This window comes from Fusarium flagelliforme, assembly GCF_020744385.1.
Source record: "Fusarium flagelliforme strain FIESC 12 MPI-CAGE-AA-0113 chromosome Unknown B0J16scaffold_4, whole genome shotgun sequence".
In the NCBI taxonomy this organism is placed as follows: Eukaryota; Fungi; Ascomycota; class Sordariomycetes; order Hypocreales; family Nectriaceae; genus Fusarium; species Fusarium flagelliforme.
The window spans coordinates 1,457,740-1,484,969 of NW_025763506.1; the positions used below are offsets into that span (position 1 = coordinate 1,457,740).

The 27,230-nt window shown below is 48.3% G+C and overlaps 10 protein-coding genes and 1 non-coding gene across 11 annotated transcripts; 5 read left to right on the forward strand and 6 right to left on the reverse strand.

Moving 5' to 3' along the window:
* Positions 1-3,183: 3,183 nt before the first annotated feature.
* On the forward strand, positions 3,184-4,159 carry B0J16DRAFT_124602 (phosphatidylethanolamine-binding protein). Its single transcript, XM_046121669.1, has 3 exons — positions 3,184-3,615; positions 3,668-3,858; positions 3,909-4,159. Exons 1-3 carry the CDS (start codon positions 3,424-3,426, stop codon positions 4,099-4,101), a joined length of 576 nt encoding a protein of 191 aa, XP_045982736.1. The 5' UTR covers positions 3,184-3,423; the 3' UTR covers positions 4,102-4,159.
* Positions 4,160-4,261: 102 nt separating this feature from the next.
* B0J16DRAFT_286678 (peptidase S8/S53 domain-containing protein) lies at positions 4,262-5,706 on the reverse strand. Its single transcript, XM_046124114.1, has 3 exons — positions 5,332-5,706; positions 5,094-5,279; positions 4,262-5,046 (listed from the first exon to the last, which is right to left on the reverse strand). The coding sequence occupies exons 1-3, from the start codon at positions 5,614-5,616 to the stop codon at positions 4,345-4,347; spliced, it is 1,173 nt and encodes a 390-aa protein (XP_045982737.1). The 5' UTR covers positions 5,617-5,706; the 3' UTR covers positions 4,262-4,344.
* Positions 5,707-6,696: 990 nt separating this feature from the next.
* Positions 6,697-6,797, forward strand: B0J16DRAFT_t132. Its single transcript has one exon. It is a non-coding gene; the product is annotated as a tRNA-Trp (tRNA).
* A 334-nt stretch (positions 6,798-7,131) lies between these two features.
* B0J16DRAFT_371957 (pectate lyase) lies at positions 7,132-8,073 on the reverse strand. Its single transcript, XM_046130447.1, has 3 exons — positions 7,874-8,073; positions 7,694-7,823; positions 7,132-7,641 (listed from the first exon to the last, which is right to left on the reverse strand). Exons 1-3 carry the CDS (start codon positions 8,022-8,024, stop codon positions 7,200-7,202), a joined length of 723 nt encoding a protein of 240 aa, XP_045982738.1. The 5' UTR covers positions 8,025-8,073; the 3' UTR covers positions 7,132-7,199.
* Positions 8,074-9,989: 1,916 nt separating this feature from the next.
* B0J16DRAFT_340892 (uncharacterized protein) lies at positions 9,990-10,311 on the forward strand. The gene has a single exon (XM_046127755.1). It carries the CDS (start codon positions 10,090-10,092, stop codon positions 10,276-10,278), a length of 189 nt encoding a protein of 62 aa, XP_045982740.1. The 5' UTR covers positions 9,990-10,089; the 3' UTR covers positions 10,279-10,311.
* Positions 9,990-11,054, forward strand: B0J16DRAFT_398781 (uncharacterized protein). Its single transcript, XM_046132415.1, has one exon. It carries the CDS (start codon positions 10,297-10,299, stop codon positions 10,954-10,956), a length of 660 nt encoding a protein of 219 aa, XP_045982739.1. The 5' UTR covers positions 9,990-10,296; the 3' UTR covers positions 10,957-11,054.
* A 704-nt stretch (positions 11,055-11,758) lies between these two features.
* On the reverse strand, positions 11,759-12,509 carry B0J16DRAFT_124616 (uncharacterized protein). The gene has a single exon (XM_046121670.1). The coding sequence runs from the start codon at positions 12,405-12,407 to the stop codon at positions 11,925-11,927; it is 483 nt and encodes a 160-aa protein (XP_045982741.1). The 5' UTR covers positions 12,408-12,509; the 3' UTR covers positions 11,759-11,924.
* A 2,565-nt stretch (positions 12,510-15,074) lies between these two features.
* Positions 15,075-17,084, forward strand: B0J16DRAFT_340897 (general substrate transporter). Its single transcript, XM_046127756.1, has 3 exons — positions 15,075-15,303; positions 15,356-16,543; positions 16,598-17,084. The coding sequence occupies exons 1-3, from the start codon at positions 15,149-15,151 to the stop codon at positions 16,839-16,841; spliced, it is 1,587 nt and encodes a 528-aa protein (XP_045982742.1). The 5' UTR covers positions 15,075-15,148; the 3' UTR covers positions 16,842-17,084.
* A 1,033-nt stretch (positions 17,085-18,117) lies between these two features.
* B0J16DRAFT_398785 (uncharacterized protein) lies at positions 18,118-21,575 on the reverse strand. Its single transcript, XM_046132416.1, has 2 exons — positions 19,957-21,575; positions 18,118-19,908 (listed from the first exon to the last, which is right to left on the reverse strand). Exons 1-2 carry the CDS (start codon positions 21,562-21,564, stop codon positions 18,241-18,243), a joined length of 3,276 nt encoding a protein of 1,091 aa, XP_045982743.1. The 5' UTR covers positions 21,565-21,575; the 3' UTR covers positions 18,118-18,240.
* Positions 21,576-21,955: 380 nt separating this feature from the next.
* On the reverse strand, positions 21,956-22,698 carry B0J16DRAFT_414501 (uncharacterized protein; the record flags this gene model as incomplete). The annotated part of the gene is made up of 1 exon (XM_046133455.1): positions 21,956-22,698. The coding sequence occupies exon 1, from the start codon at positions 22,619-22,621 to the stop codon at positions 21,956-21,958; it is 666 nt and encodes a 221-aa protein (XP_045982744.1). The 5' UTR covers positions 22,622-22,698.
* A 1,208-nt stretch (positions 22,699-23,906) lies between these two features.
* Positions 23,907-25,319, reverse strand: B0J16DRAFT_414502 (uncharacterized protein). Its single transcript, XM_046133456.1, has 3 exons — positions 24,930-25,319; positions 24,393-24,880; positions 23,907-24,344 (listed from the first exon to the last, which is right to left on the reverse strand). Exons 1-3 carry the CDS (start codon positions 25,167-25,169, stop codon positions 24,038-24,040), a joined length of 1,035 nt encoding a protein of 344 aa, XP_045982745.1. The 5' UTR covers positions 25,170-25,319; the 3' UTR covers positions 23,907-24,037.
* Positions 25,320-27,230: the final 1,911 nt, after the last annotated feature.

Consider the following 27,230-nt stretch of genomic DNA (forward strand, 5'->3'; position numbering starts at 1 on the left):
CACCCACAAGCCGAGCCGGAACTACAAGCCAATCAAGAGCCCCGCTTACATTTGGAATCATCTGCAGTTCATGGAATCAATTGCCTTCTCTCATTGATCTCAGACATACAGACCGGTACCTGCGTCGGCGGCAGCCTCATTTTTTACCGAACGCCTCGTTACTCGGGTCATCACAAACAAGCCGAGGCCTTAAGAAAGATATCCAGAGAAAAAGAGACGGGGAATTGAACTGGTGACTTTCGCAAGGGCCAAAAAGAAGAAGGGTGGACGATAGCATCGTTGATCCGATTCCGTAAAGAACCAGACCTAGCTACCATCCGTTAGTCTTGTCAAACATTGGGGTCCATATAGGCTTTTTGGAGCATTTAATGAGTATCGATCAATGTCTCGGCATCTCACAGCCAAATACGCCAGTGTATCGAGCGCCGACATTAATTTTCTTGGTGGCAGAGAATAATCTGGCTGATGGAAGTCGCATCATCGAGAAATGTGACAACTCGCCTCCATGAATGGGTGTCATGACCAATCCTCCAAGATTCCGACAATATGATAGCCAGCGACAGCTAAGTAAATGTCAATGAACTGAAGTGATTGCCACAAGGCACTGCAGTTTAGCAATGTAGCCTTCCTTCTGATGGTCCGTAACGGTCGCTGGTGTTTTGACGCTGCGACAAGTAAAGGTCTATCGTGATGTTCAGATAAACATGCATTGCCGCAATTGGGATAACTACGGGAATGAACTCTAAAATTGACATGCCATTTTGGTTATTCCCTTTGACAGTTCAGGCTAAAGTAAACGTTTATGGCTGTTACGTTGCGTACTGAGAAGTCAGGCGTTGAGGCTTGTTGAGAGGCTTAATGAACAGAGGCAGGTGCGTTGAGGATCTGTTCGACGATGGCCTTCACGACATAGTCACAGGAATCAACATAATTTATAGCATGTAGAAGTCGGTGATGGACTCCTCTTTCACTGTCACTCCATTCACCGAAGCTGTGGTTGGATGGGAAATTGTACCGGACATGACGGTACACCGAACACCGATGGACTTCGGTCTTCGCATGGGCAGAGGTGTCCGTTGGTCACCGGAGTCGGGCGCTCTGATTGTCGAACCTGTATGTATGTCTGACTTGCCGCACTTCGGAATCCGAACTCTAGCGGCGTAGTAGAACATCATCCCATAGCTTTGCCGCCGATGCTGATAGGATGTCCGACCAATGTGACAGGACTGACCGTCTCTCACGGTGTTCGGTGAGCATTTTGTCGGATCCGTAGGAGCCCAGACATCGGCGTGATGCTATCCTCGGTGTAGTCAAGTAGCCATCGCTGGGCAACAAGTTGACCGATCTCCGATGGAGCGCAGCAGACGAAGTCACCATCATAGAAGCCGCAAGTTGGTGACATGACACCGGCGCCAAGCATTGAGCCGAGACCGAACTGTACATGTCGCACTTGTACGGAACTCCGTGACGCCAGAACTGCCCGTCGGCCTTGATCTCCTATGGTAATCCGATGGTCTCGAGCAGCTCGAGACTGGGTACCGACGGACTCATACTCGGACTTCGCAGCAACGAAGCAACGCCTGTCGCCGTATCACGACTGTTTTGTATGGATATTGTATGTATTTAATCGTTCGATCGCGTACAGAATGGACTTCGCCTGGCTTGAGCTTGGCGCGAGGTATTAGAGGGTTCAAGTACGGTCGCGTTCACGGACTTCGATGGCTCGGGGCCTGGTGGATCGGGTTTCAGTCGATGAAGGGACTCAGCAGTCTTGAACACCATCGGAAGCGTATCACAGCATTCAATCTGTGAGGATAGTCAGCGAGCGGTGTCACGTTGACATCAAGCACATGGTTATCTTGGGGTTCGGATGGCCGTCGCCGATGAATGCAGCTGAAGCGCAGGCTTCTTAAGCGCCGATGTCATAGAAGTTGGAAGAGGTTTTCTGGAAACCCGAGTGCTACTAAGAGCGTATCATGGCTTTCGGCGTGGGTGGAAGGTGTTCAGCAACCGCGTAATATCATCAAGTGCATGGCTTTCTTGGAGATCGGATCGGGCTTCGGTGACAGGCTCTGGAGTGAATCGGAGTGGTCTTTCCGAACTCCTAGCTGGTATACGTTGGGAGGTAGAGGTAGTCGCTGGGAAAGGATTATGTTTGGAGGGACTGTGAAGGCACATCGCGGTATCAGCTTCGAAGGCTATCGACAACCAAGGCAAAGGCGATGTTTTCTAGAGCGACGACTAGGTGAATTGTCGCAAAGGAGATTCCAGCTGTCTCGTTTAATGTCTTAGGGTCTCGGTGTCAGTAGACGATTGGTCAACCATGTGAAGTGAGCACAGCCAGGCGACGTCGCATAACTATCTTCGATGGATGGTTATGGGTGAGTTGAAGAGATGGAAGATTTCTAGGAAGCATCAGTGAGCCGCTTGTACTGAGCAAGAAGTCATGCGCCCAAGCATACAGCCAAGAAGTGGCAATAGAACCGTGTCGCAGTCTTCTTCTCAGTGTGCTATAGCAGGCCGTAGCTCAGCTTAGCCCTGGTGGTTGGCGGCTGGCTCGATGCGTGAGAAAACGAAAGGCATGATCGGTCGGACATGCACTGCGGGTAAGAACAGACTGGTTGCTGACTGGACGAAACCTGGGCTGATTCCAGCGGTACTGTAACGCTTCAAGCTCCAGACAGAAACGCGACCGCGTCGCGGAGTCAGATCGCCGCGCTTCTTCACGCGTCTATGATGTCATTTTGAGCTCTTATCTTATCAATAGATGACGTCTAGCCAATCATACTCTGTTTAGTGGAGAAACAGCTTAAGCTGGGAACCTCCTCTTCAATCGCTTGTTAATTTTAGGTGAGCTTAGATGAAGAGGACATAAATTGTCTAAATTCTCAGAAGGCTACACATAACGCCAAACAACATTTTTTCCTATTAGAGTTCCACCTGGAGAACTTAGAAAAATACATTGAATACTAAGAAAGGTATTTGTTATGCTAAAACTGGATGTAAAGTGCACTTCCAATGTTGCATTTTTTGAGGTTCGACGCTCTGAAACTACCCTAGACTCACAAGTGGCTTATCGTGCATGCCCGTTACCGGCTTTCCCCCGATAAGCTTAACGGGTGGGTCTACTTCGGCGCGCGCCATCTTGGCTGACCTGCCTCTGCTCGGGGCAAGTTAAGCATAATTCGGCAAACCACAGACCAAACGCCATTGCCGAATGATTTCTCCTTGTCAAGCTTCGTTCACTCCCATTTACTGCCGACATTGGGGGTCGCGCCGTTGCAAGCGCATTCTTCCACCAGTCAGATGTCATTCTGATGCAAGCCCCCAACGTGGGGTAACCTCTCTTCAAATACCGTCATCGACCCAACCTCACTCAAAGCTTCACCAAACACAATACTCCAATACGTTGCATTATTCACAATGTCAAAGACACTATCGAGTTCGCTGGCGGAAGCCAAGCTAGTCCCTGGCCCGGCTGCTAGTCTTATTCCCGAGCACTTCAAGCCTAGCACCAATCTGCGCGTCTCGTTTGATGGGAAGGACGTTGAGATGGGGAACTTGTTTCGCGCAAGTGAGTGCAAGCGCTCCCCTAGTATCTTGTTTGATCAAGAGGTATGTCGGGTGGATCTTGTGATGGGGAAATTTGCTTACGATGTTTGCTTAGGCTGATGCGCCGGGTGATGCTACGTACATGCTTCTCCTCGTCGACCCTGATGCGCCGACACCTGATGATCCCAAGTTTGCATTCTGGCGACACTGGGTTCTTCCTGGATTGAGACCTTTGGGAAGCGCGGATGCTGTTGCCCAGATTCAGCCAGCGCTCACACAGTACTTGGGACCTGGACCCAAGGATGAGTAAGGCGATGTGTTCTTGAGCGCGAGCTTCATTACTGACAAAATCCCAGCTCTAAGCCACACAGATATCTAGTACTTCTGTATCGACAGCCCGCAGACCTTGACCTGGCGAAGGATGATGTTGGCGGTGAGGAGTTTGAGCAACGACGATCTTTCGATACTGCCAAGTTCGTTGAGAAGTACGGCCTGCGACTGGTCGGCGCCAACTGGTTCCTCGGTGCTGGAGATGGTTGGAAGGAGTAATGCGACAAGATCAAGAAGTTCATCTGGACAGCAAATATTGTTCAAATACTACCACATGAAGTCATCGCGACTGTGACTCGACCTGCTCCATCGTATTCGTTGAACACCATGTTCTTTATGTTCACATCACTAACAGCACAAATACCGAAGAACTGCAAGGCAAAGTGAATACCATTATTCAATACGTTAATCATACATCTAAGAAACTGATACACATGACTCTAAGTAAGCTCCTGGCCCATCCTAGTTGCTGCTAACACCGTTGTTGATAAGCTTGTTAACAGTATCGCGAGGGACGCTCGCAACAACTCCGTCAAGAGCCTCGGAAGCGATGTACTCGCACAGACCCTCGGCCTTCTTTCCCAATCCCATGAAGTAAGCAGCCAGACCAGCAACGTGGGGCGAAGCCATGGAAGTTCCGGAGATGGTGTTGGTTTGTCCACCGGGCCAGGTGCTCAGGATATCGCTACCGGGAGCAAGAACATCGACGACCTCGCCGAAGTTGGAGAAGTAGGAGAGAGTGTCGTTGCGGGTGGTTGAGCCGACGGTGCAGGCGCTCTCTTCGGAGGCGGGGGATGAGTTGGCGGCGTCGACAGCTTCGTTACCGGCTGCAACAGCGAGGAAGAGACCAGCGTCGACGATGCTCTTAGCAGCGCTGTTGACGGCTCCGGAGCGCTCACCACCGAGAGACATGTTGACGACGGCGCCCTTGGGGCAGTTCTTGGAGTCGGCGTGGCCAGCGACGTAGTCCATACCAGCGATTACAGCGGAGTTGGTACCAGAACCATCGTCGCCAAGGACCTTGACGGCGTAGAGGTTGGTCTTCTTGGCGACACCGTAGGTGGTCGAGCCGATGGTTCCAGCAACGTGGGTGCCGTGACCTTGGCCATCGCCGTCGCTGCCACCGGCAAAGTTCTTCAGGAAGGTGGCGCGGCCATCGAAGTCCTGCTAGTGTTAGAGCCAAGTCATTCTTGAGTTTGGGGTAAACTTACAGGGTGCTCGACATCGATACCGGTGTCAATGACATAAGCGCAAGTACCCTCACCGGCGCTCTCATCGTAGGTGTAAGTCTTGCTACCAGGTCGGGAGCTGGAAAGGCGAGCGATACCCCAAGGAGCATTGTTCTGCTCCTCGGTAGCCTTGATGGTGATGACGGCATCCTGCTCAATGTACTCGACCTGCAGATTGTCAGTATGATGATCCTTGTCGATCGTGATCCGTGCGACTAACATTAGGGTCGTGCTTGAGCTTCTCAATCTCATCATCCTTGAGACTACCAGCGAAACCTCGGAAGCTCTTGGTGTAAGTGTAGTCGGCATTAGCCTGGAGAGTCGAAACAGTGTTGTCAACAGAAGCAGCTTGAACGCCGCTCTTCATCTTGACGATGTACTTGCCATCGACAAGCTTGACCCCGCGAGGTCGGATGACGGGAGCAGGCTCAGCTCGTCGAGAGACTGAGGATGAAGGAGCGGCCAGCGCAAAGGGCAAAAGAGCGAGAAGAGTGGCGGAACGCATTTTGATAAAGATTGTCGAAAGTTGGTGTTTTCGAAAACGAAAGTGAGTGTTGTAGTAAGTGAATGTAGTTGTTGACTCTGCTGTAAAGACTGAAGAGGCTGATGGGATGAGATGAGATGAAGTTCTGGAGACAGAAGCATCTATTTATCTCAATGCTTCATCTCCTTTAATCTTGTTCATCATGTTCGGTTGTTAGTAGTCGTTCGGCACCTAGACCTATCGTGTCTGGACATGTGCACCTGCTCCGATGATCGCCATCGTCCGAGATAGTCGACATCCTTGCTTGCAGCCACTACCTGCCTAAACAGCCACGGCAGTGTGCCGATCCCACACATCACCGCCCCTGTCGAGTTATAGCATGAAATATTAACGATAACGGCATCAGCCAACCGAAACGTTTCGTGGCATGGTCAAGTTTGACAATGCACGGTTTGCCACGAGGGCGAATCGTACAAAAGGAGTGCATAATTAATGAGATGCCTTGGTTTTCTGCTATGACTGGTTATTCCATTACCGCCAGGTCTGTGGAGTTGTGAATTAGCATTGTTGATCTCTCACCAATCAGAGATGCGAAATGGCCAATCTGCCCATGCAACGATATCGGCCGAGGCGATGGACCAATGACGACGATCAATTGCCTTGGTAGGGAGCTGGTTTCATGTCTGATCCCCTGAACACGTCAAAAGGTCTTGGGACTTTCTCGAAATATCAGAGGACCTTTTGAAGAGATTAACAGGAACGGATAAAAGTTCCAATCACAAGCAATTGTCCTTTATCTCAAGCAATACAGGGGTATTCGGTGCCGAGTTTTGGAAGGAGAAGCTTGAATTCTAGAGGCTAAGGGTAAAAGCTCCGACGTAGATCTTCACGTCGTGCCCCTTGCATTTGCGAAAAATGCTTGTATGGTCTTTTGCTCTAAGCGAGATACGCACAACATTTGCCTCACTTTGTTTTGTTACCGGAAGATTGCCAATTCGAGCGATTGCGACAAGAATGACGAGGTTACCCTTTCTTTGTTCGCGTAATGTTTGGTACAGGGAACATATTCCCCAATTAGAAGGCTTTCCTTCACCAAAAGATGGGGAGCTGGCGCAACGGTAGCGCGTCAGATTCCAGTTAGCTGTCCCACAGCGTAATTCGGGGATTCCTGAAGGTTATCGGTTCAAATCCGGTGTTCCTCATACTTTCTTTTTTTGCTTTTTTTGCTTTCTTTTTTTGTAACCTTTGCCACAATAGCCGAGCCATTATTTCAACGGTATGCGAAAACTTATTCGTCATCGATGTCTTACTTACTTGTTGACGGCTCAGATCAATTGGTCATCGGGAGCGTCTCAGAAACTGCCGCCATGTTTTGCCGTGTTGCAGAACCAAGCAGACAAAGCGTGCGAAACTAAAAAATGATTCGTTTCTGTCTATTGCAATTGAGTGTTCGCACGATCTCATTGGTATGTCCATAAAGTGTATGTGTTATTGTGGCCATAGTAATAGCCGGGCAAATATATACAGAAGTTAAAACTCAGTTCATCAAATTTTACTACCACAGTAAACCCCATTCCCATCTCTCATTACATTCATTAACCCATCTAACAGCTCTTAGTGACACCAGTGGTAGTACAGAATTGTCCATCAGGTCCAGATCCGATCTTGGAAGGCTCAGCGCCGTTAGAGTTGCCCTGGTAGCGATCGCAGTATTTGCCAGCGTTCTGGCAAGTGTTGCTGATCTTGCAGGTATCACCATAGTTGGTGTTAATACCACAGAGGACACCACCGTTAACAGCGACAGAGTTCTGGATGACAACGTTGCGAGGACCGCCGTTGTCCTTGCAGTTGCCGCAGCTGCGGACCAACTTGCCGTAGTTTTGAGCGTAGAAGTCCTTGATTTGGACAGTTCCTCGGCCGTTGAACTGGACGATCTTATCATCGGCGTTGAAGGCACCTCCACCGTTGATGAAGGATGTGCCGCTGGTTTGCTTGAGAGTGATGGCATCTTCGCAGACATCGGCCCACCAGACGTTGTTCAAAGTGCTGATCAAAGATTAGAACTAGCGACACAGACATGTAGCACACTGAAACTTACCAAGTTCCCTTGCAGTGAACACCCTCGGCTTGAGAAGCACCGATGATGACGTTGGAAAGAGTAGCACCGTTCTCGAGAATGAACATAGCGTCCTTCTCACCAGTCTCCGTCTGACCCTGGCAGACATTGGCTAATTTATGTCAGTCTGGCCCCCTGCTGAAACATATGTGGATGACTTACTGGTTCGCTCGAATCGCTTCATGCCACCGTCATAGCTGCCCTTGACAGGAACAGCAGTAGGGAAGGAGGTGACACCAGCAGACTTAGGAAGGGTCTTGGTGACAGCGGCGGAAGAGACACCAGCGAGGGCGAGGATAGTGGCGTACTTCATGATGGGCGAAAGTTGATAGTAAAGATGTCTTAGTGAGGCTGAATTGTGGTGTTTCTAATGCAGTGATGGAACAGTCTTGGCTCACAGGATTCATCATTCTTTATATAGCCATCGCTAATCGTATGTCATTAACTTTTCCTCACCGCGATGCATTGCTCATTACCGGAGACCCTGAGGGTTCTCAGTCCGGTCGCACCAATGAACTTCGGAAAATGACGAACGAGTCCCAAAGCGGCAAGCTAGTTCTCTCCGTTTGATGTTACATCTCCAGCCTCCCTCAACCCTCATTCGAGGAAACGAGCTTCCAAATTCTCCGTCTGTCCATCGCATTTGGCCAAACCAATCACACCGCTTCCGCATTCTCAATCTAGTCACCTGGCTAAACAAGCATTTTTGCCAAAGTCTGGGGTAAGGCGAGCTCTATTCCCAAAAGCCACAAGTGAAGCATGGGGATGGTAGCGAGCTAGTGTGATAAGACTGGTCTCGATTGGCGGGGTTATCTAGGGATGTTGTTGAGAAAATGGATCCACCAATGGTACCTTGTTTTAAGCTTATGATGATCGTGATATATGTTTGAGTTGGAGGTCTGGACGGGATCTTCGCAGGCATTTGGGGATCGAGGTTGTAGTGTTGTGGGAGGGAGTTGTTTCTGTGCCGTGTGACGCTCGTGTTCCTGGTTGCAATGTTCTAGACTTTGGGGGCTACTTGAGATAAGATTGATTCCAGAATTTGTCGTTTCAAGGGGAAAAGTACTTCGACTGTGACGGCTTTCACACCCATTTATGAGACTCGGAGTTGTGAGGGAAACATAGATTTTGATGTCTGCGTCACATGAAAGAGGAGATCCTGCAGAACCAATATTTGACAACTTCAAAGTTAACTTCGAACAACTGGTATGTACGGCGATCCGGGTTGTTAAAGAGTTCGATCTATATTGCCAAGGGTATGGTTCGTCGCGCATAGATACCGAAAGACCCTTGGCTCTCGGCAGCAAGTTTGGGGGATCTGCAGTGTATCATGTTAACATGAGACGACATACCCCAACGAAGAGGCCAGTACAATACGTGTCACATCCTCGTATATGCACTGATGAAAGGATAAAGAGAACGAATTGAGATATAAGACATTGAGAAAATTTAAGTTGTGCAGTCTAGGATACGACCAGGATGACTGAATATGTATTCAAGATAGCTTCGTGATCTCAAATCATAGTACTCAACATTATCTCAACTACCAATGTGTTGAGGCTCGGCAAGAACATACAAAACCTACGGCAGACTGTGTGTTCCCTTTAGAAAATGCAGATAAGAGTTTCCTAACTCAACATAGTCTGGAATTTCTGGATTCGCAGATTCGAGCAAGAACGGGATGAAGTGGCCATCGAGGCCTAAAAGCACATATAGAAGGCACACCAATATATCATATTGCCCCGACTAGGATTTGCAAGTTCTTCGTGGCGTAGTTGGTGCACCATGTGTCGAGAACCACTGTGCTCTTACTGAGGTCTATGCCATTCTCAGGATCAAAGATCTCATAGGTGGATGCCGGACGAATTGTCCTCTAAGTCTTAGGGCGCTAAAATCAGGTGGCCTAAGTGCTAGTCTAAGCTTGCATACAATAACTGAGCTATTTTATCTCTTATGCTCTGGGTAGCTAATTCTTCTGATGCCCTGACGTCCGAGTGTCGGTGATACCAAACTCTATGGCAATGCCATAGTCTAAGTCCTTGCACAGTTATTTGGGGTCTGCTGGTGACACATCTGGTGATAAGATGCCCGGTCCTTGCACAGTGAAGCTTTTAACGAGCTTCTCCTCCGGGGAACAATGGTCCCTTGGAAAGCCAACCCATTCAGAGCGTCACTATGTAAGGGCCCTGACCATGGCATTGCCATAAAGTTTGGTACCGTTAATGACGAGATCTTCGACCCTGAGAATGGCATAGCCCTCAGCAAGTGCACTCGGGGTCTGCTAGTGACTCCTCTGGTGATAAAGATGCCCGCAATGCGTACTTAATAAAACAACACTTCTGATTACACGAACTGTCATTTGACAGTTATATTTTCTGATGAACCTTATCCTCAACAACAGCAAGTGCACTGTGGTCCTTGACACATGGTGCACCAACCACACCATGAGGCACTATGCTGCATGTGACTGGCCATCGATTCACGCCACGCTCGCAGCTATCCCGCTGCACCACAGTTTCTTCAGGGTCGACCTGACTCTCGGTGACAAGGTTTGGAAGGGACGATAGGACGACTCCATCAAACCGATGCCACCAACGCCGGCATTTTCGATGCCACTTCAAAGGATCGAGTCTTGGGTGCCTGCATCCCAAGAGGAAGAAGTCCAAACTCTCGACTTTGCTTGCGGGGAGGGCCCCAGCATTTCGTCAATGCTGGCCTCTTGCTTCGTCACTACAGGCAGGAGCATTCTGTTGCAGCCTCCCAGCACGACTGGCAGGTTGTTCCTGTCAACCCTCGACAACAGAGTGTTGACGATGAGCATTGGAGTGCGTCTGAGCGAAAGCCGTGGGCCTGTGATCGGGATTCATGCGAATACAGGGGTCGCAACAAGAAGGCTCTCATGCGGCATCAGAAGTTCGCCCATGATAAGTTTCGTGCCTTTTTCTGTGACGAGTGCACCTTCTCCTCCGCCAACCATATCCAGCTTGAGATTCACCAAGCCACTGTGCACCGTGGCGAGAAGACCTTCATCTGCTGAGTGCGGTCGAGGCTTCGGACAGGAGAATACACGTGATACCAACGTCACCGAGATGCACGACGTAGCTACCATACCATGCTGCTCATTGGTCAGAAGTACGGCCTCACCCAAGAGGAGTGCAAGCTCGGGGTTGGGGCCCCAAGAGAAGGTTCAATGGCTGAACACGCTACTAGGCCTGGATGCCCTAAGTTTAGGAAAGTTAGTTTAATCTTTATGATAAAAATTAAAAGTCTTGCACTAATATTTGCCTAAATGGACCCGCCTCACAGAGTTGGGCATACTCGCCTGCATTGTAAGTTTGAGATGAGCTGAGATCAAGGAGATTCCAGCTATGTTGCGGCAGAATGCAACACTGGTTCCATATGGCGATTGACAAGGTCGATCAATGGCTGACAAGACCCTGAAAAAGTGAAAGGTGGATACTCATACCGATTAGAGGATGGGAATCTGAGTCGTCATTTCTCATATCAGTCTCCAGGCTTCATAGTCAAAACCCACATGAGTCGCTGTTTTCAGCAATGTGTGAGTGATTCTCCTCGACACAGCTAACCACTTACGTTGCAGAACTCAGCCTGCTACCCAATGTGCCAGAGTCACAATATTCAAGAAAGGCGAAAACTAATTAAAGCTGTAATGTTTCCTCGGCAATAAGCTTATAATGCTGAAAACCATCGTCCTCCTAGCTCAGGTTGCTCGGCCAAGAAGTGGCATGGGCGTTTTCGCATGAATGCTTCAACCAAGCAAAGCAAAGACCTCTGCTTACTCAAGATTGGACGAAATTTCGTATAGTCTCGTCTAATATTCGCGTTCATGCAGAGAGTACCACAATCGTATGATGGTTGCATTGACGGTGGCTGTGCAGCATCAGAGGACCAGCCACACTTTCTCGAGAGACAGACCGTTGGAACAAACGATCTGTGGCTCGAGTTTTAGATAGACTACTGCAAGATAGATATGCGAAGACTATCGAGCGATCGGGAGCACTAGTTCGGAGTTTTGAAGTTTAAATGGTATGCGAGAGTTTAACTGATACGATATGTTCGGCCGACTACATATCTATAGGTAGTGATGAAATTGCCAGTCTTGCTTACGAGTTCGTTGAAAGTTTAAACGACCTCTCTTTAAGAAATGCTTGTCTTCAAATCTCTTCATTATCTGGTGGTCACTGTCGATCATTCATTTGCTGTAGATAAAAACGGTCCCAGGAAACCACAGAAAAAATGCAGCCAAGAGGACACTCTCCAGAGAATCCTCACAATTTACGTTGAAAGACCAAATACACACATTAATTTTCTCCACGAAATTACTTTTCCTCAAATTACCTTTCAAAAGCCATGTGTAGGGTAATTCCTGTGCTGTGATCTTAAGAAAATTTGAAGCCGGCGTACCCGAAACACCAAAAAAATCTGATGATATGATCAAGATACAACTCCTTACACAAAACTTACCATACGAAAACTTCAACGGACCGTGACCCCGAAGTCGTACGTTCATAAACACCAAAAACCACCATGTGAACAGCAGAAATTTCCACTGCCACCCGCAAGATGCTGGCAAATGCGGAGGATGCGGGATACTTTCGCTTGCCCGCCCTCTCCGGTCCCCCCTTCTCAAAGGACCGATAGCCCCAAAATAAAGAACAGCTCGCATGCAGACCATAAAAAGGGGGTGCGGAGGAAGTTGGGTTGGGTCCTCTTGTTCTCTGGGGGAGGCGACAACGTGAACCCGCCCCTTCGGCGTATGTTGGAGAAATTCGACCGAGATTTTGGCCTCGCTCGCGGTGATTGGAACTGGGGAAGGGGAGAAAGACGGGTGGGTAACACCGAGGAAGCTGTCGAGGAACGCCGATCCGGGTGTGTTATGGTTATGACGGGTTGTGTCTCCCCCAGATGGAGAGAGTGAGGGGATTGAGACGAGACACTGGAGTTGGGGATGCTTGGACGTTGTACGTCAACGGTTTTTTCCCTCGAGACGGGAAGTGAGTTTGGGCTGTGATAGCCGCAGCCATGGCGTTTAACATTTACAAGCGTAGAATTTCAACGGCCCTAGCTCACTTAATATCAGATATTAATATGAAACTCCTTTAAGAAAGCTCTTCTGGTCACACGCTCCTTTACCCAGCTGGCCAGACAGTTCCAGACTGCAATAGTTCAACACGGTTAATTCTAATTTCGGTTCGTGTATATTTCTTTGTAAAAGTTTGTCACGAGAATGTAAGAGAAGTAAGAGCCTGCAGACGTCATCCGACACGATACCATGAATCAGGCCTTTGTCGACTGTTCACGGTGCTGCATTCCGGCTTCCTCCATTTCTCCATAGTCTGGACTCGGCCTGTTTCCAAGGATACGGCGCTTCTCCATGTCCTGTCAACCCGCGATCTGGTGCTTTTCCTCTTCTCCGCGATTGCTTGGAGTCGTCGATATGGGAATGGGGGAGTGAGGGTGTGAGGCTCCGTAACGTAACTCAGAGACTGGCTCCACCTTGAAAACGGCTCAAACGTTCGGGTCCGAATGAAATCTTTGATCAGGATCCGCTATTTAATGGGGCCCGATATCGAGTACCGCCGAATGTCGTTTTCGGCCCGTGTGGGTACGGTAGAGACAAGAAGCCATGGCGTTTCCACCCGTTGCAGAGCCGCATCAGCAGGGCAAATGATGTTATGGATGGGTCCAGGGGTAATGGAGGCTCTGCGGGAAGGGCGAAGCCAAGGCAAGCCAGGGCTTCGAGAAAAAAAGAAAAGGTCTGGTGATGAGTGAGTATTGGGAGGCAAACATGTGATGGTGATACCACTCGAAAAGCATCACGATTACAGTGGTAAAAATGCAGAACTACAGGTTATTGCTCTACCTTCCAGGTTGGGCAATGAGTGTCGCAGATTGGTTCAATGCCTGCTCTCGGTCTTATCTCGCATGCTCTGTTCTCCTCTGTTCCAATTGACTTTCCAAGGCTTATCAGTATGACCGAGCGACGCAATGCTACTCGCTCTCAATCCATGAACTCTGCGACGAGAATGGAGCACTACAGTAAAAAGCTCCGCTCAATTTGGCCGGTCTCAACGGCGTGGACAAGACTCGAGACATTTGGCCGAGTATTCACCATTGGCAGAGGGAATGGGCTGTTGCAGAATATCTCACTGTAAAAAAATTATTAAGGCGAAATGCACGGCAATTACAAGCGTCGGATATAGCGTCGAAGAAAAGATCAGATCAGATCCGGTATCTCGCGGGAGTTTAAGTGCCGTGACAATAACATCATAATGGCCACAATGGGCGACAGCTAGGGGAAAAAATTAAAACACCAGATTCTGACATTCGGAAATAAAAATCTGCGCGAGTTCCGATGCTGCCTTTCCCAATGCAGTCGGACCGAGACTCGGCGTCTCTCGGTGTCATATCATCAAGGAAATGGGGCTCAGCGGACAAGGCGAGCGTCGGAAATATGAGGAAGCTGACTAGTGTCGCGAAATGATCAGAAGTTGATGGAATTGAATGAATTGACTATAGTAAATTGTCTTCAACAAAATGATGAATAGATGAATGCTTTTGCTGTCTCTTGGTATCTCTTCCATCTTCAAAGGGTCTTGGTTGAACTGCCGCCCAAACGCAGACTCTGCCAACGATCATCGACGCCAAGAGATGGCACCAGAAGCCGAATAGAAGCAAAAACTGGATCAAGAGAACAAAAGAATGGGTCACGTGGGCCCATTAATCAGCTTGGAAAGGGTCCAAGTGCGTCATCAATGCCGAAGGGCGGCCGGCAGTACGGTAACAAGAACGGAAGCGAAGGAAGCGAGAAAAAATTGTCACCCCACGTAGGGGACCGGCCAACTCTGGATCGGTCCACCGTTTTCTGAACGGAGATGAATCTGGATTAAGCTGAGGCTAGGGGACCTCCGTGGAACCAATCAGCCCACGAGGGGGTGTACTGTAGAGTGGTCCGTTGTGAGAAGCTAGAAACTGCATGACAGGATACCCATTCAGTCCATTCCAGGAACACACACGCCTTCAACAGTAAGCAATCCCAACTCAAACCCCATGACGTGAGTCTCCGGGCCTTCTATTCACAGATGCTCCGCTATTACTCCAAGTCTTTTACCTTCTCACCCACGTCAGTCTCCGCAACTCGTTTGCTCCAAGCCCCCCGGGGTTTGAGTTAGCTTTTTTTTACTTTTCGTTCTGGAGCATGACCATCCAAGAAAGTCATGAGATGGGACCCATGGTCTGAAAGCTCGGTGCCCGCGATGTGTACTTGGCGATCATCTCCACAATAAACAATGGTAAAAAAGGGCCATCGTCGCTCTTCAATTTCGCTGTTTGTTCTGGCTCACCACCACATCTTGTGTATTACACACTTCAATACTCATACATTCTACTATCAATTGGTCAATTGACTTCTTCAATATGAAGTTTTTTAGCTCTAAACGCCAAGAGCATGCCGCCGAGGGCGAGCATCTCGAGCGCAGAAAGACTCCTGATACCGATGGCCATGTCACCTTCCTGGCCTGCTTTATGGGCCTGACAGCATCTTTTGGCGGCTTTCTCTTCGGCTATACTAGGTTTGTGCATTCTATCTTGTTTGTTGGTGTTGTGTTGCTAATATGATTCTAGTGGTCAAGTTTCAGGATACTTCCTCATGAACGACTACGGCTCCCGCTTTGGCGAACCCGACGGAAACGGCAACTACGAATTCAGCGCTGCTCGACAGGGAACAATCACTGGTCTTCTCTCTATCGGATGTTTGATTGGTGCTCTGATTGCCGGTAACCTTTGCGACACTATCGGTCGCCGCATGACCATCTCTGCTTCCGCCTTCTGGACCTGCGTCGGTACAGTCATCGAAGTCGCCTCTATGCATGCTTGGTACCAACACGCTATCGGTCGTCTCGTCACTGGTGTTGGTATTGGTGCTCTCTCTGTCGCTGTCCCCATGTACCAGTCCGAGTCTGCTCCTGCCATCATCCGAGGTATCATCGTCTCTTGCTACCAGCTCATGGTCACCCTCGGTATTTGGTGCGCTGAGATGGTCAACTGGGGTACCAACCACTACGATGGCAGCGCTTCTTGGAGAATTCCCAACGGTCTCAACTTCCTCTGGGCTCTTCTTCTCGGTGTTGGCATTCTCTTCCTCCCCGAGTCCCCTCGATTCGCCTACCGAATGGGTAAGGAGGAGGAAGCTCGCAACAACATTGCTCGCCTTGCTGGTCTCGAGCCCAACTCCCCCAGTGTCAACCGCCAGATCGATGAGATCCGTGAGAAGCTTGAGGAGGAGCGTTCTCTGCCCGAGACCCGTCTTGTTGAGATCTTCACTGGTCCCCGCATGATGTACCGTACCATCCTCGGTATTGTTCTCCAGGCCGGTCAGCAGCTCACTGGTATCAACTTCTTCTTCTACTTCGGTACCACCGTCTTTGCTTCCACCGGTCTCAAGGACTCCTACGTCACTCAGCTCATTCTCGGATCCGTCAACGCCTTCTGTACCTTCGGCGGTCTCTATGTCGTTCAGAAGTGTGGTCGCCGTATCTCTCTCATGATCGGTGCCGCCTGGATGATGATGTGCTTCCTCATCTACGCTTTCGTTGGTCACTTCGCTCTCGACCGTGAGAACCCCCTCAACACTCCCGCCGCCGGTACCGTTCTCGTTACCTTCTCTTGCTTGGCCATTGTCGCCTTTGCTACCACCTGGGGTCCCCTTGTCTGGGCTGTCGTCGCCGAGATGTACCCTTCTCAGTACCGATCTCGCTGCATGGCTATCGCCACTGCCACCAACTGGCTCTTCAACTTCCTCATTGGTTTCTTGTAAGTTTTCTCATCGCAATCTTCACTTTTAACATCTCACTAACATTGTCTCAGCACTCGCTTCATCACTGATGCCATTGACTACTTCTACGGTCTCGTCTACGCCGGATGTTGTTGCGCCCTCGTCTTCATTGTCTTCTTCTTCGTCATCGAGTCCAAGGACCGCACCCTCGAGGAGATTGACACAATGTACGTCCAGAAGGTCAACCCCATTACCTCCTCCAAGTGGGTTCCCAACAACAACAACAACTCCAAGGTCGCCCGTGAGGGTGTCACCGATGAGGAGGCTTCTTCCTAAATAACCATCAACCACCATCCACCACCTAAAAAAAACACACATCACGCTATAGACATACACTATAGAAGCAGCCGGACTGGAATGCCGGCGAGTAACGATTAGACGGACGTTGCATTTAAAAAGTATATTCATGAGGTGAAGGGGAATGAGGAGGTACATAAAGATGAAAGAGTATTATATATCCTTGTATTTAGCAGCATATTGCGATTAATATCATTTCGCTACGTTTTTGAACACTTTCAACTTCCCTTTACATCGTGATCAATCGAGTCAGCATAGTCGAGTCATGACAGTACGGTCGCAAAGATCATTGAAGCCGTGAACAATCTCGATGACCAGGGATCGCCAATTGAGTTGCCAACCACGAGGCACAGTGACGCGGGATGGGCTGACTGTCGATCACTAAGCTTAAGCTTCAAGGTTAACCCGCCGTTGGTGGACAGCAAGCCCAAAGCCCATTACAGTTCGGCTATGAATCATGACCCTCACACCTAATCTTCAGCACTCCTTCCACTGTAAGGTCGCTGTAACTCAATTGAACGGCACGGTATTTCCCGTAAGGATCGACATCGTGGCCTGGTTTTTAAATCTCCTTGTCTAACGTCTTGTCAATCAGGTCGGACTCAGAGGACGGAGGTCGGCGGGATTACCAGATTAGGCAACTCCTGCTCCGACTCCGATCAGGGCTGAAGCAATGTGGACTTGGCGTGCTCTTGACAGCTTCACTGCTATTCTGCCATGGTGGATGGGTCGTCTAGGCCATCAAATATACACGAGCATAGGCAATTGGTCAGCAAAACTCTGCTATCTGGAATTTACTTCCTATAAAAAAAGTCAAGTCTCATGGCAAAGGATAAGAGAGTATACATTGAACAGCAAAATACTATCAATCTATCTTGCAACTTGAAAGTGTCAACAACATCCCCGAATGCTCCTTTCCACCAGGCAGCGAGCGTAGGATACAGAGTCGGTTATCTCAGCTCAACTGTAAGCCATTCCTCATACCGTTTGTTGCAAGCCGAAGTCAGCTACCTGCAAACGGTGGCCTCTTACAGCCTAGCCTTGCTGCATCACAAGATGTCAGACACGCCCCAGCCCAAGCCCGACCAACACTCGATTGGTCATTAAACGCAAGTCATTGCTAATGGCTTGCTGTCTTGAACCCTAGTCACACACTGCATGCTCTTGACAGCTGGCTGTCGAGCTGCATATGTTCAGTCTGGCGCAAACATCGGAGCCATGATGCTTGAAAACTGTAACTTTAGAATAAAGTAGCCTGAATCCAAGTCTAAACTCAAATAAGGTGACTGAACTATTTCGTCTCTTGTGCTCTTGGCGGCCAATTTTTCTGACACCCTGACGTCAGTGAACTTGTAAATCTGATGTCATTTCGCTATCGTTATAAAACATTTACGCTAATTTTACATAAAATGTGACCATTTTGATCTAACCCGCCAAGCGGTAACATTCGATAACCTTTCTTCAGGTTGCTAACCTTGGCTATTCCTGAGTGAATTGACCCAGGGCGACTACTAGACGATCTCCTGACTGACCAATGTAAGAACCCCAGGTGAGGATACTTGGTCCCCATAGAGATGTCAAGATTCTGATCAAAGACAATATCGGCCCCGTGAGCTGATACGGCTGTAGTCCGTACCTTTTGACCGGGCGTATCGGGCAGAAGAAGCTCAAGCTCGACGCACAAAGGACTTTCGCCTCCTAGCCCTTGCAAGTCTTTAGCCATGAGAACATCGATTGCGATGCGGATCTGTTTGTGCTCTGGTTGTGCTTTTAGGATGTAGCCCAAGCTACCAGCAAACATGGCATCGTTTAGTTTCATTTGGAAATCATTTGTCTGGTAGTTCAGTGCTGCCATCTGAACACCATGTTTCCAACATTCCAATGGATCAAAGTTGGACGAGTTAACACGGCTTGGATCTGGATATACCCGAACCATGTGTTGTGTATCAGCCAGTCCAAGACTGTGCTCCTTGTCGATACGCTTTCTGAGGTTTGTCTCGGAGATGGAATAGATGAAATTTCTATGCGTATCGATGGCATCTGGAGTGGGCAACCGCTTGCCAGCGCCATAGACCGCTAGGCTTTGTAAGACGTCCTCTTGGGAACCTCGTTGGTCTGGTTGGGGTATGACTGAGTCAACTTGCACTCCCCATTCGTGTTTCGCTTGATCTCCATTCTGCTCCAGATCCACGTTGACAGCATCATGACCTTCATGATCAGCATCTTGAGGGTTCCCACCTTGTGGCATTTTGACTTTGAGTAATATCTTCCCCCGTAGCTGGTTTGGCGAAGGCAGTGTCTTCGAGTATCCTGGAATTGGCTTGGTGACTAAACACTCACCAAAGACCTCAATCATAACTCGAGCCATAATATCTCTTTGGGACTTGTTGCAATGTACCTCCAATGACAACCAAAGAGGCAGATCGGAGGCAGCAAAAGCATGCTCCTTGATGGTATTGATAACATCCCGAAAGTTGATGGACTTCGTCAAGCTGTAGCCGTGCTTGACGATAGGCTGTCCCCGCTGTCCATCCCAGCAGTCCACTTCCACAGATCGACATCCCCGGGATAGAGCTTCGACGTAGCCCTCCAATTTCGAACGAGTGGCCACTTGCCGGCCGAGGAGATATGTATTGTGAGAGGTGGAGATGAAGTATTCGTTGACAGGGCGGTCTAGATCATGAGATGTCGATGTGGTTCGAACTGCCGTGTTATCATCGGAAAGAAGATGGGCAGCCAATGCGTCAGGGGAGACATCGGTTGCTGGTAGTATCTCTAAATCTGATTGGGTTGAACCAACAAGAGTACTTGATGAGTCAGTGAACTCTCCGGAAACCTCGCAAACGTGGCTAAGTTCGTCTTCCCCTTGCACGTTCCTCATAAATAATGAATAAAGCTCCGGTGATATTCTGGTGTTCTTGCGGTTGAAGAGTTTGGTCTCGCGACTTGTGATCATGTCCAGTACAGTCCCGTTTGATCTAGACGTGTGGCTCAGTGGGTATTTAACGAGCTCGTTGTTATCTCCAGACGTTGACGCACCAGCTGCCTGCTTTTTGTTAGCAACAATTCATCCAGTGTATAGACTTTGACTTGCAATTGATGGTCTGTCATTTTCGACATCAGAGATAACACATGGGTTACTGCTGAATGCAAGTTTGATAAGATCAAAAGCAGTGGGTATCGAGAAAACACAAACAAGGACGGCGAGATGTCCGCAAAGAATGATATACGCAACAAGCATCCTACCCGAGTGATCCGTCACTCCAGGTAGGAAACCAATGTGCAGAGAAAACAAGGCTATTCTAGTCATTGATAGAATGCCAGGAAGCGATATAAAGTGGGAAATTCCAGCCCAGTACACCATTGACATAAGATGCAGCGTCTCGCATGCTAGAAGGAGACCAACTTGGGCAGAGTTGTAAGTTTGGAGACCGCCAAGGATGCACCCACGCAGCATCATCAAGAAAAACACAATCAAGGCGCAGTATTTGTGACCTTTGTTGCCGTTCCTGCCGACACTGCCCGGGCCTTGTATAACAAGCGAAGCCATCTCAGGGTCTTGCGACCAACTCCAGTAGAATCCTGCTGATAACAGAATGAGGACTATTAGAGCCATCGCCGAGTTCTCATAACTGTAGATGCTTCCATCTACAAACTGATAAGTCGCCCATGCGCTGAGAGGGAGCATGAAACAGCTGAGAAAGAGCCTCACAACAGCCCAATACTGAGTTTTGAATTGAGATCTTAGATTGGCAAAGCCACTCCCAGGACTTGTCTCGCCATGCTTGAGTCGATGGGTGATGTAGGACGATATATAGAGAAACAAAAACACAATGAGTGACAGAACGAATGTGTTCATCCAACTTCGAGATTTTGTAGGTGAGCCAGTCATCTGAGTGAGTAACTCGAGGCCAGGCGCTCCAGTGATGGTTCCATTGTGTTCGTAGATACCATCTTCAACCCCGGATCGTGCATATGGAGAGCCGCGTTCGACTACTCCTGTTGGTAGCATAAGAGTAGACCAGCCGCAAAGGCCGACCAATGGTTGGAAAAAGCCAGGATATCGGAGGCTCAAGGCCCCTGAGAAGAATACGAATTGAATGTATGCCAGTACATCGATTGCGCGTGCAACAAGTGAGTTTTTGGTGATGGTTCTGGTTCTCTGTCGGACCGGCCAACATGCTGCAAGACAAGCGAAGGTGAAAGTAATGATTGGAAGCCAAAGGCCGAGAAGACGTATGGCTTTGGGAACTGCCGGGGTCAAGACTGCGTGAACGCAAGAGAGTGTTGTGTTATCCGAGTTTTTTAACTCGAATGTCGTTTTGTAAGTGTCGAGTAGGGTTGATCGGTTAAACGATGTAGTGATAGTAAATTTCGACCTCGAACCAAGGAATCTCGACGTGAAGCAGGTCTTGTTGACAATCTCGCCTGAGATCGAAGGAGTTTGATTCCCGTAGTCGACGATCGCAAATCGAGGAACAATACCGGAAAGATCGGCTTCGCATGAGTTGCGTTTCGTCAACCCAGCGATAAGATCAAACTTCCAGTCAAAGGTATCCCTCCCTCTCTCAACAGACGCGCGAAAACTCTCCGGAATGAGTGACGAAGAGTCATGACCTTCAGAGCAGTCCTGGAACTGTACATAGGCACCTCGACAGCCAGCTGTCAAGAGCATGCAGTGTGTAACTCTTGACAGCTTCATTGCTATTCGGCCATGGCGGATGGGAGAGATCAAATTGGGCAGCCAGCAGTGGATCTTGACTGATTGCCTCCTGGATGATTTTGCGCTTTGGCCAGGAATGACTAAGCTCGCAAAGGGGCTAATAATAGGGACAATGCCAAGAATTCGCCCTATTTTGGGAAAGTTTATACGAGTTGGCCCACTTGGCGTGTACCCTCAACCTGGATACCGGGTATCTGAGAGGTCAAGAACTCCTTATGTTTGACGATTTTATGCGAGAGCATGATGTATGTCGGATGTGTTCTTCTATTGTTCTATCATGCCCGGTGGTGCTCCAGATCCGTCTCTACTACCGGGTTTCCCTTCACCTTGGCCATCACAAACCACCATCATCCACAGCCCTGGAGAAACCTCACTGAATTCGCTGAGTCATGATCACGCCAGTTCGAGTCGTGTACTTGGGATCGGTGATATCATCAGGGAGCAAATTGCCATCCCCATTGGTGACCAATCCCTCAACCAGTGTGGAAGCCCCAACAACCTCAAATCCCAGCTTTCGGTACAGACGGATCGTAGCAGTGTTGTCGGCTTTGGTCATCAATCTCACAAGAACGCGAGGTTTCTGTCGCCGTTCTTGAAGATACTTGAGGGCTTCTTGACAAAGACCCTGTGCCAAGCCTTGACCTTGGTGCTCAGGGAGAATGGAAAGGCTCAGCAGCTGCCACTTTTCTTCTTCATCGTCTTCTCCAATGGGGGGCTGGCCGGAGGCCTCGGGAAGAGAAAAGTCCTTTTTGCTTGCTGGACCTCGTAGTGTGACTTGTCCGACCCATTCTGCCTGTCCAGATGTGCTGGGGTCGGTCGATGTCGCAATACAGACGAGATTCTCTCTGTCTCCCTGAAGAATGCGATCCTTCCAAGTGTCGAAAGTGAACTTTGACTCAATTTCATATGTAGATGCGAAAGATCCGGGTGATGCCTTTAATGCTCTGAGACGTAAGTCGCGGTACTGAACTGCAGACTCGTCAACTGAATGTGTCTTTGAAATACGGGAAAACGAGTATCGAAACCGTTTCGACATGATGTGGGGCTTGAGATTGAACTGATAGGGTAGGGGAAAGTGAAATATCGTCGACTTGACTTCTAAATATGTAAGCATGGAACGAAAGACTGCAATAGTTTGACCTCTTCTTATAAAATATCATATTCGGGAGAGTTACGTTGTTTTGTGGCGATTTATAATCCAAAGGGCTCAAATGACAAGTTCATGTAGTAGAATGACAAGAAAGGGTGCAAAATCGTGATAGTTCCGGTAAGGCTGATTATTAAACATTGAACATAGGTGGACCCCCTCCGAGATTCCTGCTGGACGTAACACTTGGCGCCAATTATTTTACTGTATTTCATGACTCTCGAGTTTGCGTTTGCTGAGGACTCTGTCAACATAAATTTATGGATACCTGTGGTTAGGCTAACTGAAGGTTATCTAACGTGCGGTTAATTATATGTAGATGTTGGGTACTTGATATTTTACTCAGAGCCTAATCGACCAAGCTGAAGGTAAGCGGTGCTTACAGTAACATGAAATCTTGGATGTCAAATATGTTGCCAACTCGCTCCGAGAATATCCCATGGATAGAGTGTCCCTCTAATAGCCCTGTTGGGTGTGTGTTCGTCCATAAAGATGTCAATCTTTGAGGGAGGATTATCATTTATCCGACCCATCGGTTGCAATGCTTTCAACAACATCGAATGTAGGAATCCTTGACACTAATTCGGTAGTTAGGACTCTTGATACTTGTCTGAAAAGGGTTCATATACTGCATATGTATTTCGAATCAACTACCCTCCCAAGCATGTTAGCAAAGAGTAGGTATCTGATCCCTATCGAAACTCAGCACACAACAGGAGTGAGGATCAATCTTGCCTCAAATTCAGCTGTGAACTTTATTATACGACAGTTTCAGGATAGCTTCCGTCTCAGGCTAAATCATCCGTTCACAGCGGGCGTTGTATGCAACCACCACAGAGTGGCATGTCCGAGCCCTAGAAGATCTGCAACACCCTAGCTAGAAAAAGATGGAAGCTCCGGCTCCATGAGACGATCTATTGACAGCTCCGGCCCGAACACCTGGATTGACCAGCTTGCGACGATCTTTACTGGCTTCGATATAATTGTCTATCTGCAACTTGGGAGATTTACGCCGGAGGAAAAGACCCTTTTGATACCCAACACGATCGCCACGATGATCCTCGGAAGCGTCTCTGGGACTTTTGTATTCCATAGATGCCCGAAGTCAAGCAGCTGCTGCAATTCAGTATGTGGACGGAATTAAAGCAACACGCAGTTGAGGTCAGAACAAGGTATCGCATTAGAGGCCGTTATGGACGAAGAACTATCTATACAAAAAGAAAATAAGAAGCTGGGTATAAGAAAGGTATATACAACATTATCAAATGTTTAAGCAGATTATAATAGAAGGAATGGCAAAGAAATTTACACCACTCTGAACTCAACAGTCTTTTTAATGACATTACCCTTAAGGTCCATATCATCAAGCTTAATCGACTCATCACCTTGCGATGAACTGCATTCGATGATTTGGTCGGTTGAGTCACTTCGTGTTTTGGACTTTCCTCCATTCACTCCGACAACGTGCTCAGACCTACTCTGGCCAAAATCGTCCTTCTGGGTGGAAGTAAAATGGTTCTGATGACTGTTCTGGTGGCCGTAACGATCTCGTGAGGAGGGGTAGTCTTGACTACCCACGCCAAATTTGAGTTTAGAAGAAAGGAGATCGATGCTACAACAGTTAGTGCTGAGTCAAAAGAGACTGTGGGATCCAACTTACTACAAGACCATGGAATAAATACAGAAGATTGCATAGAAGAAGCGATCCAGTTGCGTAGCAATGTTCTCAGCTGTCTGGCCAGCAGTCTTGAAGGAATGTGTAACCGCACGAAGAACACCCTGCAGTGCCAAGAGCGCGACTCTCATCTCTGTGCTTCGAGCCAAGTATTGAAAAAGACCACCACTGCGAGCGATTTCGGCTGATGAAGCCTTAGCTGAGGTGAAGAGAACCATAAGGAAATATGCACTGAGGCATTCGAGCAGAGCGATAAGACCGAAGTAGCCGATATGAATGTGGTTGATAGTCATCAACAAATCGTTGTTCTGGTTGAGGATAGAGCGGACTCGGAAGGCGATGATGACGATTCGAACCATGACGATACCTGCGATGCCGGTCCAAAAGAGTGACGCGAATACTCTCCATCGCGTTCCACGGAGGACTCGTTTAAGGATAATGTAACTATAAAACAAGAGACCGGCTTCTTGGAGCTGGCAATTGTTAGCCTGTGCAATCCGAAACGGGTAGAAGATATTGTACCAGCCAGAAAATGTCTGCAAATACCGATGCTATTACAGTGAATATCGGTGGATGTTGCTGATAGTAGACATAATAACATAACCCATTGGCGATAGCTCCAGCTGCCGACGAAAACATGGGCACTGCTGCCAGCAGCGTCCAGCTGGTGATACCACATACTAGGCACCCGAGAAAGACATTTCCCATACAGATGGTGAATAAAATCGACCAACTCAGCTCAAAGAATACTGGCACCGCCATTGTCGATCACTCGTGTAAGAAGAATGGATGGGAAGGAAGTGACAGGCGACTAGAAAGAAAAAAGCAATGCGACATGGCCGAGTAGTTAACAAAGTGTAACCCTGGCCAGATGATCAGACTCCTATTAAGTTAGGCAGATCGAGACAAAATGCTGCACAGCCTGATCCTGTCATATTGTGAAAGTTTGCTTTGACCCCTGATCCTGACTCGATGGGATGCTATCAGCCACAAGTATGTCACTTACGTACTGGATAATTAGAGACAGACCCCGGATTCGAGCCATTCAAGTTTAGTCAAGGCGCCCTCCACGATTGAACATTGGCTAAAGAAGGTTTACCATTTTGACAGCTGAAGTCGGATTCTCCGTAGTCACGGAATTGGGCACTCGTCTAGAGAAATGGTTGGTGAAGCTAACAAGTTTAGCAAAACATTAGGCTGTGGCTAAGCTTGATTGAGGAAACCTTGACTCGCGTCCCCGCGGGGAATATGCAACGGTGCTGAATTAGAGTTCACGCTTTCGGCACCTGAACAGGGGGATAACCTCGCTTGGGTTTCCCTGAAAGGGGAAGGTAGGAGGTATGTCGGTAACGAAAACTCACTGCCGGTTGGGTGAGTCTTTGGACCCTTGCCAAGCCGGAATGATGTACACGTTGCTTTTTGTCTCATTCCGCTGACACTTCATGATCGGAATAAAGAACCATGACAGTGGCTGAATCACTAATGCGAGCAATCAATGGAAATCACATCATCTGATATGTTTTGTTGATGGTACAAGGCTTCTTGAATCGCGACATAATAAAATAGGAGAAGTCTTGAAAAGTGCCAAAGTCTAGAATGAGCCGGGAGACTACGAACCGAGCCGAAACTCCCAGAGCTCATGTATGATCATTGCTGTAGAAGGGTTAGCTTTCGCAATGCCACCCAAACAAGGTCAAGCGTGCGACAGTAGCAATTGGCAAAGTGACCAATGTTAGTGGTATCCAGAGATGTCCACTTCCCGAACTTTGTTTCTCGCTCGGATCGCTTCACGGGACGGTTTCAGAAATACTGCGTGATGAGAGAGTCTATTTATCCTAGTAATTGAACTCAGGAAGTCCCGATATCTCGTCCAGATGGGAGGTTATGTTTGAAATGAGGGATAGGCGGTATGTGTCACCAGAAGCTTCACATGCCTTTCTCTTTTGCAATGTGGCGTTTTCGGCATTTGACCGTGGAAGATGTTACGGTATAGAAACAGCCACAACGAAGCTAACAGCTAACACTTTAGTCAAGCCACTGAGGGGTTTCTTCGTTAGCGAGGCGTCAAGAATGGTTTTAGATGTGGTTGTAATCTTGCTCTCCTTTGTTTCGCGCATTTTTAACTTTGGGGAGATTAATGACAAGCATCCTGGTAGCATCGGATGTCAGTGTACCCGGTTTATGATAGCCCTAACCAGCGGTTATACCACAACGGGAATGCAGAACGGTAGCGAGATGTAACCATTGCATTGAGTTGTAGATGATATTTTAAAGAAATACAGAGCTTTGCGGATAATCTTTCTTTCAAGACGGAGAATTGCAATGGAGAATCAGATACAACCTTTGATGTCTGCATTATATCATTTGTCACATTAAACGATCAGCTTTGTATCGCTCCGGCACTTGGCCACGTCAGCAGATCGTCGGATCGCATAGTGATTGAATACAGCTACAGCCTTATATTTAAGAGGCTCAGGAACCGGCAAAGTAACAAGGTGACCTGCTTTTGTTTCAAATAAGCATACGGCTAATTTCTGCAGATTGATAAGGTTCTGGAAGCCCTCTGGACGTGGGCCCGTATAAATGTACATTCTTGGCGTTTATGCGCACATAGCATGATGTGACATGGATAAAAGCTTCATACTGGCGATTCTTCCACCATTCGGAGCTTTACCTTGAAGTATAGAGTTTCCAAAAAGTACCGAATATTGATCTGAAATATTACCCGAACAGAGCGATTCTAGCCTAGTTTCACAAGGCTGATACACGAGTTCAATCTCAAACTCCATGCAGAGCCACCGGAAAAAGAGGCAGTTCGCTTGG